This window comes from Astatotilapia calliptera, chromosome 11, assembly GCF_964374335.1.
Source record: "Astatotilapia calliptera chromosome 11, fAstCal68.1, whole genome shotgun sequence".
Lineage (NCBI taxonomy): Eukaryota > Metazoa > Chordata > Actinopteri > Cichliformes > Cichlidae > Astatotilapia > Astatotilapia calliptera.
The window spans coordinates 194,847-207,193 of record NC_137432.1 but is presented as its reverse complement, the minus strand read 5'-3'; the positions used below and the strand labels follow the sequence as shown (position 1 = coordinate 207,193).

General features: G+C 41.3%; 1 protein-coding gene across 1 annotated transcript; it reads left to right on the top strand.

Moving 5' to 3' along the window:
• The first annotated feature begins 622 nt into the window (after positions 1-622).
• LOC113032185 (uncharacterized) lies at positions 623-4,610 on the top strand. The gene is made up of 5 exons (XM_026184897.2): positions 623-1,630; positions 1,826-2,016; positions 2,150-2,243; positions 2,425-2,618; positions 3,239-4,610. Exons 1-5 carry the CDS (start codon positions 1,413-1,415, stop codon positions 3,424-3,426), a joined length of 885 nt encoding a protein of 294 aa, XP_026040682.2. The 5' UTR covers positions 623-1,412; the 3' UTR covers positions 3,427-4,610.
• Positions 4,611-12,347: the final 7,737 nt, after the last annotated feature.

The window sequence follows — 12,347 nt, the reverse complement described above, 5'->3', positions numbered from 1 at the left end:
GTTTTGATTCAAATTCCATTGTTTTCTTTCAAATTCTGTTCTCTACATTCTAATTCCGTTGTTTTCATTCAAACTCTGTTCTGTACATTCTAATTCTGTTGTTTTCATTCAAACTCTGTTCTGTACATTCTAATTCCGTTGTTTTCATTCTAATTCTGTTGTTTTCATTCAAATTACATTGTTTTCATTCAAATTCAGTTCTGTACATTCCATTTCCGTTGTTTTCATTCAAACTCTGTTCTGTACATTCTAATGCCTTTGATATCATTCAAACTCTGTTCTGTACATTTTAATTCCGTTGTTTTCATTTAAAGTCTATTCTGTACATTCTAATTCTGTTGTTTTCATTCAAACTCTGTTCTGTACATTCAAATTCTGTTGTTTTCATTCAAACTCTGTTCTGTACATTCTAATTCCGTTGTTTTCATTCAAACTCTGTTCTGTACATTTCAATTCTGTTGTTTTGATTCAAATTCCATTGTTTTCTTTCAAATTCTGTTCTCTATTCTAATTCTGTTGTTTTCATTCTAATTCTGTTGTTTGTTTTAATATTCCATTGTTTTCATTCTAATTCTGTTGTTTTCATTCAAATTCCATTGTTTTGATTCAAATTGGTCCGTGTACTTTTCGGTATTTGAAGTTTTGTTTCAGAAACCAAAACGAAAAAACGATATTTAAAAGAATTTTCATTTTTTAAATTTTTGATAAAGAATAAAATGGGCGAAAATAACTTGTTTTTTCATTCGGTGGTAACAAATAGCCGTCATACACTTAAAATTAGACGTGCTTTTTTGGATTTCTTCGTGATTCAAATAATGAAAGTATACTAGCGCAAAAACAAAAAAATAGACGCATTTTCAATGTCTGAAACGGGAAGTACTTCTTCTGCGCGTTTTTTTATGGCGCGCGCACACCGTCCCCCACACAAGAGATCGACGGCCTTAAAGTTACACTGGAATAAACAGAGGATGGACCATTACGTTGTTTTTAGGAAAACTAAGAGAGTGACACTCCGGGACGAAGACATGACTGCAGAAAAACTGGGTCGCATCTTTCAGGTAGATATGTAAACTTCGCAAACTTTGCTTTCAGCAGTTTTTTTATGAACGTTATTGTTCTTCCTTACTGCGGAACGGCTAACGTTAACATTTGGTGATTTCATGTAGGCCTACTTTTACTAATACTATGTCTAGCCGTCTTCATTGTGCTAATATGTGAATTGTGCACATGTGCTAATGTGTAAATAGTTATTCATTGACTTTTACCGGCTACTAGCTAATAAGTAAGCCTTTAGAGCCTATTAACCGTGTGCACAGGAGTAACACGTTAGCAGAGCAACGTGATTTACGGAAACTTTTCTTAAACAGGTATCCGCGCATACTCTGTACATCACGGATGATTCAAACGTGGCTATGTTCCCCGGTGCGGTCTCTGGTGTTTTCAGCGCATTAGACCTTACACCCAGAGGTCACTATGAAGTCCACGGAGAAGACATGGAGTCAATTCCAACAGCAGGTTCCAGCGGGCAGCGTTTTGCATTTATGCGAGCACCAGCTGTGGCAGCGTCTGCACCTTCACGTTCACAGCAGGCTACTTCAAGTTCCCCTATGTCCTCCAAAACATTTCAGAGGTAGGATGAGTCTGTGTTCTTGAATATTAAATTACAGAACAGGCAAAATAAAAAGAAACATAAGGTGCATGGATAGTTGAATTGTTAAGAATAGCAAAGCTGTTTTAGTACAATTTGCCTATAGCAATCACTGAATGGATTTGTGGCCTGCTGTCTTTTACAAGATATGTAAAATTATTATGTTTTGTTTTACAGATCAGTGTACTTTGCAGATGTAGTTGGTGGGAGGTTGATTCCCAATAGAATGGTGGTTGTACGATTCCTGGAGTCTGAGGCTACGCTTCAAGGGATAGTAGGAAAAGTGCAAGATGCCATTGGTAATTACAACCCAATAATTTTGACAGATGCACAGGGCAATGCAATTCTGGAGTCGGAGGGCACAACAGGTGAGCCATAATATTACAGCTAAAGCCCATATCTTATGGAGAGACATGTCTTACCAGACTCTTTGTAATATTTATTGGGTAATATGGTATTGGCTTCTAAACAGGTTTCTTTGGTTTTGTTTTTCATCTGTAGGGTCACAGTACTGGAGACAAAATGCACGAAAAATTCTTGCTGTGCCTGAACAAGACTTTAATTGCCTCCAGGGAACAAAGAGGAAGAAACTGAGGTATGTGAATAAATATGTATATACTATAGGATGAACATCAATATAGAAGAATTAATTTGATTTAAATCCTATAATAGCAGTAAGACATCACTACATAAATCATCATCTATCAGTAAGTGATGTGATGTTTCTTTAAGCCAGTAAGTAGCTTTGACATCTGATTATCCATTTTTATTTGTAGCAGCCGTAAAGATGATGACAGTGCCAGTTTGGGAGAAGTGAGTGACAAAATAGAAGAGTTGGTGTTGGCATCTCAAAGTCTGCCAGCTGTCACAGCAGCAATCAAAGAGCTCACTGATCTTGCAGTTGCCCAGAAAGTCACAACCCCCAAGCTGCAGACACTCAAGGAGGGATTTAGCTGCGTGGTTTGTATGAGTATGTTCAAATGTTGCTTAGTAAATACATTACATCTACACTAACATTTTAATTACAATTAAAACAATGTCAAACCACATTCAATCATTACTTTGGACAAACATTTTTTTACCAAACATAGGCTCTTTATTCAGCAGTGTCCATTTAAATACTTAGGCACAGACAATCAAGATGCAGGTCTACTGTAACATAACATTCAAAAGTTTACATGCACATTTAATTTGGGTTCTCCTTGCAATCTTGACTATGAAAGTATAGCTTTTCAAATTGATTACAATGTCAGTATGGGTGACGGTACACTGTTCACAGTAATGTAAAACTAAAAAGTTCACATTTAAAATGGGACTGTAGTTGCATATATTGAATCAAGTACCTGTAACTTTTTCATTTTTCTTGCTTGCTAATTGAGAAAATGTACTGATTTTGCCCCTCATCAATTATAGACAAAAATATAGACAGGGACTTTCTCAGAACAGCGTGAACAAGAGGAATTACAGAATAACCAAAAATATTCTGCATGCTGTCTGTAAATTTATGTCAAGACTGACTTTGAACCTATAGTTTGAACTAAATTCAACATAAATGGATAACAGTCTCACTTATCTGATTTACTTTTGCAGACATCATTGAGGATCCAGTGTTCTCACTGTGCTGCAGAAGCATTATTGGCTGCAAGACATGTGTGGAACAGTGGCAAGAGACATCACAGCACTGTGCAAAATGCAGGGAGAGTAACAACGGAGTTCTACAAATTACTGGTCTAACAGCTGCATTTTCTGTATTGAAATCTTTTTTTGCAGAGGAGTAATGTAGTGTGTACACACAAATGTTTACAGTCAGTTGATTTTTTTTTTTGTCTGTTCTGTACAGTTTACAGATGCAGTGGTTCATACATTTCTCTGAGTTATGTTTATGAGACAGAGCAGAGCTTCTTTGTATGGCATAAAGTCACCATTTACGGCTCTAAAAAACAAATGTGAAATATCAGGATATTTTTCTGCAAAATGACTCTCTGTTCTAAGTTTGTCCTGTTCGGTTGTGAAGGGATCAACTCCAAAAGTCGAATATTCTTTGAGTGCAGATCCCAAGTGCTGCCTGTAAAGGTCTGCTGCTTCAAGTGCATTTGGCAAGAGCTCTGGAGAAATTCTTCTTTTACACCCATGTTCTGCAAAGTGATTTGGTATGCCTTTTCCTGTAAAAAATAGAGGAGGTGTTTAAATGTTCATTATCAGGGTTGTAAGCAATCTGACTTTTTTTTTTTTTTTTTTTTACCTGGGATTCTATGAGCATTCCATGATTCTACCACACTTGCAAGACCAATGTTACACAGCTGACAGGTTAGATTGGACACACAGTATCGCACAAGGTTATCCTCCATATCTATCTCCTCCTGGTCCATCAGCTGGAGTAGGGCAGTTTTTAGTGGGTAGTTGACACGGTTGTTGATTTCAGGCCAAATCCTTTCAACTGTGTGGTTCTAAAAGAGTTAAAAGAAACATGTCTTAAATGTACGTAGTAGTACACGTAATAGTATAAGAATTTCAGCTGATGTTAATGGTACTTAAATCTTACTCTTGTGGATGAGGTCTGTAAATAAGGCAGTCTCTCCTGATTGAAGCGATGATGTGACAGCATCTCTTGCATGAACAGTGTTAAATAAAATTCCTTTCCATGGTCTACTCGCACCTGGTCCCACATACCATAGGTGATCACTGCAGGTCTGGTACAGGAAAAATAAAGAACATTTATTAACTATTTTGCTTTAAGACCAGCAAAGGTGTTATTATTTTGAATGTATTCATTCATGTTTTTTTTGGGTAATATTTTAGTTGTAGTAGGACAACATATATTTCTTAAGTTTCTTTGCAATGTCACTGTCATGCTCAGACTTTAGATGTATGTCAGAACAATTGAAAGATATGTGGAAATCCAAGAACCTTGTTCCATTCATAAATGAACACTGATTAATTGCAATAAAGTAGTTAAATGATTCATGTGCAATTCCATTTTATTTATTTTTACATTAATAGAAAATGTTGATCAAAATGTTTGGTAAGTTCTTAATATATTATATTCAGGAACATAACCAGACCCATCTGTTGCATGTCTAATTTAAATTCAAATATTGTAAATTTGGGTGCAGCTCATGTCCAATATGACTAACATGTCCATCAAAACACTTAAGATGAAATAAATGGTTTGAGAGGTTGTATTACCTGAAAACATATTCATAGATGCTCAAGTTGTTTTTGATTGGCATTGTGGAATGACTCACAATCTTTTTACTGAATCCATCTACAGCTAAAACATGGGTGACTCCAAACATTACAAGTTTCTCGTTTTGGTCCAGGTGAACCTTGTGCCCCATGCATTCAGCATGGTACGGTGTGGGATTAAGATTCCGAGCTCCCTTACAAAAAAATCACAAAAATAAATGACAGCTGACTGGATAAAGGCAGATTTGATCATACGTTTGAGGAAGAGTCAAGTAACTGTTAAAGCAGGGCGTACATCTGTTAAACAGAATTAGGCCCTACCATTATATGATGTATATCACAAATATGACAAAGAACATTGGAATACAGTTCTAGTGGAAGATTAAATAACATAGGCTACCTGGCGTCTTGCTTCATGATAAGGTTGATGCACCTCTCTTAAAATTGACCCAATTCGTCCCTCTAGCATGTACCCCTTTTGTGGACAGATAGCCCTTCATCATTTTGCGGCCATATGTTGGGCCCACCTGTTTAAAATAAAAGATCATGCTACTACTAGAACAACAAATGTAAAGTAGCTTATTCTGAAAGCAAATGTGTAAAGCTAAAGTATTGTGCTAATTAACTGTACAAATACCAGTGAGAGACATCTTTAAAATAACTAACGTTACCCACCACCCGCAAGACGCTAAAACGCGCGGGCGCGCGCACACAGTCTAGACTAACCCCCTTACAACCCAGTTAAGACAACCATACACAGTCATAAGGTGAAGGAAGAAAGTACCTTACCTCATTTATAGCTTGTGTCACCTCAAGCTCCAACCGTGTGTCCGAGAGTCGACAGCTAGTGATTTGCTCAGCACAAAACTTTCTAACATTTCTCGCAGAAAATCCTCTCACTTCCCCGTGTTCATATGACAGACGCTCTGATATAATTTCCGATGACAGGCCTTGTTTTGCCATCTCCATGATCACGTCTGAGTATTTTTCCAACGTCATGATGTCCACACTACAGTGTTTGCCATAAGTTTGCGCATCACTTGTACAGGTTGTTGACCTACTAAAACTTCCGGTTCAGACAAAATAAATAAAGGGCCCTTTCTCGTTCTTTTTTCTTGGGTTTTTCGTTTCTGATGTGCGAAAGGACAAAATGAAAAAAACAATTGTTTTACGTTTTTCATTTTAGCTTTTTAAGTTGAGAATTAAATAAGTGTCTCATTTTCTTTTTTAAATTATACTTTCTGAAACGAAACTTCAAATACCGAAAAGTACACGGACCCAAATTCAGTTCTGTTCATTCTAATTTCGTTGTTTTCATTCAAACTCTGTTCTATACATTTCAATTCTCTTGTTTTGATTCAAATTCCATTGTTTTCTTTCAAATTCTGTTCTCTACATTCTAATTCCGTTGTTTTCATTCAAACTCTGTTCTGTACATTCTAATTCCGTTGTTTACATTCAAACTCTGTTCTGTACATTCTAATTCCATTGTTTTCATTCAAACTCTGTTCTGTACATTCTAATTCTGTTGTTTTCATTCAAATTCTGTTCTGTACATTCAAATTCCGTTGTGTTCATTCAAACTCTGTTCTGTACATTCTATTTCCGTTGTTTTCATTCAAACTCTGTTCTGTACATTCTAATTCCTTTGATATCATTCAAACTCTGTTCTGTACATTTTAATTCCGTTGTTTTCATTTAAAGTCTGTTCTGTACATTCTAATTCTCTTGTTTTCATTCAAATTCTGTTCTGTACATTCTAATTCCGTTGTTTTCATTCAAACTCTGTTCTCTACATTCTAATTCTGTTGTTTTCATTCAAATTCCATTGTTTTGATTCAAATTCAGTTCTGTTCATTCTAATTCTGTTGTTTTCATTCAAACTCTGTTCTGTACATTCTAATTCTGTTGTTTTGATTCAAATTCCATTGTTTTTCCATTGAACTGAATTTGAATCAAAACAATGGAATTTGAATGAAAACAACAGAATTAGAATGAAAACAATGGACTATTAATACATTCTAATTCCGTTGTTTTCATTCAAACTCTGTTCTGTACATTTCAATTCAGTTTTTTTATTCTAATTCCATTGTTTTCATTCAAACTCTGTTCTGTACATTCTAATTGTCAGGATGAGGTCGTGGACGAAAGAAGGAGGACCCAAACGCTGGACTCACGGTGCAGAAATGAAGAGGATTTATTGGAGGGTGAGTGAACAAAGCAGGACAGATGGAGTGACTGGCTGGCTGAAAGACTGGAAGAATGGCTGGCTGACTAACTGAACATACAGACGGAGGGACGACATGAACATCAACATCAATGACACGACAGAGAACTGGTGAAACCGAGGAACTTAAATACACAGGTGGATGATGACAATGATTGGAAACAGGTGAGTACAGGGCTGAACATAATCTGACTAATGACACGGGAGACAAGCTGACACGGGAAAAAACAGGAAGTGAGAACATTAATGTGGCGAACCAAACTGAACATGAACAAACTGAAATCACTGGGTCAACGACCCAGGAACCCTGACAGTACCCCCCCCTCCAAAGGCCGGCACCCGACGGCCAAAAGAGAAAGAAAAAAAACCAGAACAGGGTGGGCGGAGGGGGCCCAGGACGGAGGGACGGAGTCCACACCAAGACAGTTCAGGTGGGCGCCCCCGTGGCCCGTGGCCGAGACGAGACAGTTCAGGTGGGCGTCCACGCGGCCCGTGGCCGAGACGAGACAGTTCAGGGGGCCGACCGTGCGGACGGCAACGGCGACAGCACTGGTCCGGGGGCCGACCGCGTGGAAGGCAACGGCGGCGACGTGGACACAGTTCGGGGGGCCGGCCGCGCGGAAGGCAACGGCGGCGACGTGGACACAGTTCGGGGGGCCGGCCGCGCGGAAGGCAACGGCGGCGACGTGGACACAGTTCGGGGGGCCGGCCGTGCGGAAGGCGACGGCGGCCACTCAGGCGAAGGCGGTCCGGGGGCCGGCCGTGCGGAAGGCGACGGCGGCCACTCAGGCGAAGAGGGTCTGCGGGCCGCCCACGACGGCGATGGCGCCCGGCCAGTGGCCCAGCCAGCGGTCTAGAAAATGGCCGTTTAGCTCCAGACCCAAACGAGGCTGGGCCAGGCGAGGCTGAAGGCACGGAGGCTGGGCCAGCGGAGGCTGGGCCAGGCGAGGCTGAAGGCTCTGAGGCTGAAGGCTCTGAGGCTGAAGGCTCTGAGGCTGAAGGCTCTGAGGCTGCAGCAGACGAAGGCTCTGAGGCTGCAGCAGACGAAGGCTCTGAGGCTGCAGCAGACGAAGGCTCTGAGGCTGAGGCCGGGCCGGGCGTGGGTGCAGCTGAGGCCGGGCCGGGCGTGGGTGCAGCTGAGGCAGAGGCCGGGCCGGGCGATGCAGGCGCGGAGGCCTCTGGCCGGAGACAGGCAGGGCCAGTAGGCGCGGAGGCCCCTGGCTGAGGAGCGGCCGGGCCAGCGGGTGTGGAAACCCCTGGCTGAGGAGCGGCCGGGCCAGCGGGTGCGGAAACCCCTGGCTGAGGAGCAGGAAGGCTCACAGCTGGCTCTGGGTGCTGTGGCTGCAGGTCCGGGAACTGGACGGGATGGTGGACAGGTGACTGGGAAACAGGAGGCGACTGGACTACCGGGCACTGGGCGGCAGACTGGACTACAGAAGAGTGGAGGACAGGTGGAGACTGGACTACAGGTGACTGGAGGACTGACTGGAGTGGAAGCTGAACAGCAGGTGCGGGAACTGACTGGAGTGGGGGCTGGACAGCAGGTGAGGGAACTGACTGGAGTGGAGATGCTAAGGGATGAACAGGGGTAGGTGAGGCTGCTGGCTGAGCTACAGATTGAGCTAGTGACGGAGATAAAATTACGGCTTGGGCTAGTAAGGCTGGTGCCTGGGCAGGGGACAGTTCAGCTAACCTAACTAGGGATACTGCGAGGGCGTGAAAGGCTGGGTTAGGAGGTGGATGAAGTGGTGAAGTAGCAGCTGAACCGGTTAGCTCTGCCTCGCCTCTAGGGGGGTCAGGCTGGGTTCTGGCCGCCCTCAGCCTAGGTGCTGGGACAGGCACGGGAGGTGGCTGGACACCAGTCACCCCCACCCGAGGAACAGAAGTGAGTGTGGAGGTATACGTGGTCACAGCTGCCCTCATCCTGGGAGCAGGCACAGGTGTGGGTGTCAGCTGACTGATAGGAGTGGAAATGATGACTGGGTGAGTGATACTGACAGGTCTATTGGGATTTATTCTGGTCCTTCTGCCACCACTATTTACAGTTTTTGACTGAACAGTCTTTGGGGGAGCAGAGCAGAAAAAATCCTCCCAGTCCACTTCATCCTCTAGGAGGGAAACGTCCCATGAATCAGAGATGGGTTTACTATTGGTTTGAAGTGGAGAGTCAAATGAGGGTGGAAAACAGTCGCTGGAATTCACCACGGGGAATTGCTGCAAATAGTCCATTTTATGGCGGCGTGTGCGCCGCTTTCTCCGGGAAGAGGAAGCGGCCGGGATAAACAGCTGAGCCTCTGGCGCGGTAGCCTCCGTTGAGCCGAGGTGGGAGGCGTAGCCGTTGTGCCGTGGCGATGGTGGAGGTCCGGCGAATGAGGCGGCAGGTGCGTGAGCGAGGAGCGGAGCGGCGAGAGAGGGAGCGGCCGCAACGCGGCGTGAAACGTCCACTCTCCGCGGCAAATGCTCCGGTGCAGGTGAGGCAGCAGGTGGGGGAACGCGGCGTCTCCGAGGCCCGCCCAGAGCCAAGCGAGTGCCCTCGAAGACGTGCTCTCGCTCCGCGAAGAGCCGCTGTCTCTCCTTGAGTTTTTCCGCCCAAATGGAGAGCGCTGCGTCCTGCCGCTCGAAGAGGTCCGAGTCCGCTGGGTCCACATCGTGTCTTCGTGGCACGGGTCGTGTCATTCTGTCAGGATGAGGTCGTGGACGAAAGAAGGAGGACCCAAACGCTGGACTCACGGTGCAGAAATGAAGAGGATTTATTGGAGGGTGAGTGAACAAAGCAGGACAGATGGAGTGACTGGCTGGCTGAAAGACTGGAAGAATGGCTGGCTGACTAACTGAACATACAGACGGAGGGACGACATGAACATCAACATCAATGACACGACAGAGAACTGGTGAAACCGAGGAACTTAAATACACAGGTGGATGATGACAATGATTGGAAACAGGTGAGTACAGGGCTGAACATAATCTGACTAATGACACGGGAGACAAGCTGACACGGGAAAAAACAGGAAGTGAGAACATTAATGTGGCGAACCAAACTGAACATGAACAAACTGAAATCACCGGGTCAACGACCCAGGAACCCTGACACTAATTCTGTTTTTTTCATTCAAACTCTGTTCTGTACATTCTAATTCCGTTTTTTTCATTCAAACTCTATTCTGTACATTTCAATTCTGTTGTTTTGATTCAAATTCCATTGTTTTTATTCAAATTCAGTTCAATGGAAAAACAATGGAATTTGAATCAAAACAACAGAATTAGAATGTACAGAACAGAGTTTGAATGAAAACAACAGAATTAGAATGAACAGAACTGAATTTGAATCAAAACAATGGAATTTGAATGAAAACAACAGAATTAGAATGTAGAGAACAGAGTTTGAATGAAAACAACGGAATTAAAATGTACAGAATAGAGTTTGAATGATATCAAAGGAATTAGAATGTACAGAACAGAGTTTGAATGAAAACAATGGAAATAGAATGTACAGAACAGAGTTTGAATGAACACAACGGAATTAGAATGTACAGAACAGAGTTTGAATGAAAACAACCGAATTAGAATGTAGAGAACAGAATTTGAAAGAAAACAATGGAATTTGAATCAAAACAAGAGAATTGAAATGTATAGAACAGAGTTTGAATGAAAACAACGAAATTAGAATGAACAGAACTGAATTTGAATCAAAACAATGGAATGTGAATGAAAACAACAGAATTAGAATGAAAACAATGGACTATTAATACATTCTAATTCCGTTGTTTTCATTCAAACTCTGTTCTGTACATTTCAATTCAGTTTTTTTATTCCAATTCCATTGTTTTCATTCAAACTCTGTTCTGTACATTCTAATTCTGTTTTTTTTCCATTCAAACTCTGTTCTGTACATTCTAATTCCGTTTTTTTCATTCAAACTCTATTCTGTACATTTCAATTCTGTTGTTTTGATTCAAATTCCATTGTTTTTATTCAAACTCTGTTTTGTACATTCTACTTCCGTTTTTCATTCAAACTCTGTTATGTACATTCTAATTCTGTTGTTTTCATTCAAAGTCTGTTCTGTACATTCTAATTCCGTTGTTTTCATTCAAACTCTGTTCTGTACATTCTAATTCCGTTGTTTTCATTCAAAATCTGTTCTGTACATTCTAATTCCGTTGTTTACTTTCAAACTCTGTTCTGTACATTCTAATTCCGTTTTTTTCCATTCAAACTCTGTTCTGTACATTCTAATTCCGTTGTTTTCATTCTAATTCTGTTGTTTGTTTTAATATTCCATTGTTTTCATTCTAATTCTGTTGTTTTCATTCAAATTCAGTTCTGTTCATTCTAATTTCGTTGTTTTCATTCAAATTCCGTTTTTTTCATTCAAACTCTGTTCTATACATTTCAATTCTGTTGTTTTGATTCAAATTCCATTGTTTTCTTTCAAATTCTGTTCTGTACATTCTAATTCCGTTGTTTTCATTCAAACTCTGTTCTGTACATTCTAATTCCGTTGTTTTCATTCAAACTCTGTTTTGTACATTCTAATTCCGTTGTTTTCATTCAAACTCTGTTCTGTACATTCTAATTCCGTTGTTTTCATTCAAACTCTGTTCTGTACATTCTAATTCTGTTGTTTTCATTCAAAGTCTGTTCTGTACATTCTAATTCCGTTGTTTTCATTCAAACTCTGTTCTGTACATTCTAATTCCGTTGTTTACATTCAAACTCTGTTCTGTACATTCTAATTCCGTTGTTTACATTCAAACTCTGTTCTGTACATTCTAATTCCATTGTTTTCATTCAAACTCTGTTCTGTACATTCTAATTCCATTGTTTTCATTCAAATTCTGTTCTGTACATTCTAATTCCGTTGTTTTCATTCAAACTCTTGTTAAGGTTCAAAATATTGGGGATGGACACCAGAGCAAAAACCCACAATAATAATACTGGTCCGTCCGGGTTGAGTCAAACGATGATTTAATGATCACACACGTGGGAGATGGACACTGTATGCAGACAATCTCAGATCTCGTCTCAAAGAACACATCACCATAGTTTCATGAAATCAGGGTATTAGAACGCCCCTTCATGCGTAGTGACAGGTGTAATACAATCAATGTTGACAATTTTATTTAACACAAAGAATAACATTGTCTCCTTCCCGAGGGCAGACGCTGACTGCCCCCGTCTCCTGGAACCGTCTGTACCCTGCTAAGACACAACATGGCAGCTACAAGGACTCTCTCATTTATTAAGACCATATTAACTGAATATTGCTGGATCAGCTATTTC

What these genes read in the sequence shown, in the direction of transcription:
- LOC113032185 (XM_026184897.2), top strand. Translation starts at nt 1,413, where the DNA reads ATGTTCCCCGGTGCGGTCTCTGGTGTTTTCAGCGCATTAGACCTTACA. An exon ending in TCCTCCAAAACATTTCAGAG is followed by an intron (nt 1,631 to 1,825) that starts GTAGGATGAGTC and finishes TTTGTTTTACAG; the next exon opens with ATCAGTGTACTTTGCAGATG. An exon ending in GGAGTCGGAGGGCACAACAG is followed by an intron (nt 2,017 to 2,149) that starts GTGAGCCATAAT and finishes TTTCATCTGTAG; the next exon opens with GGTCACAGTACTGGAGACAA.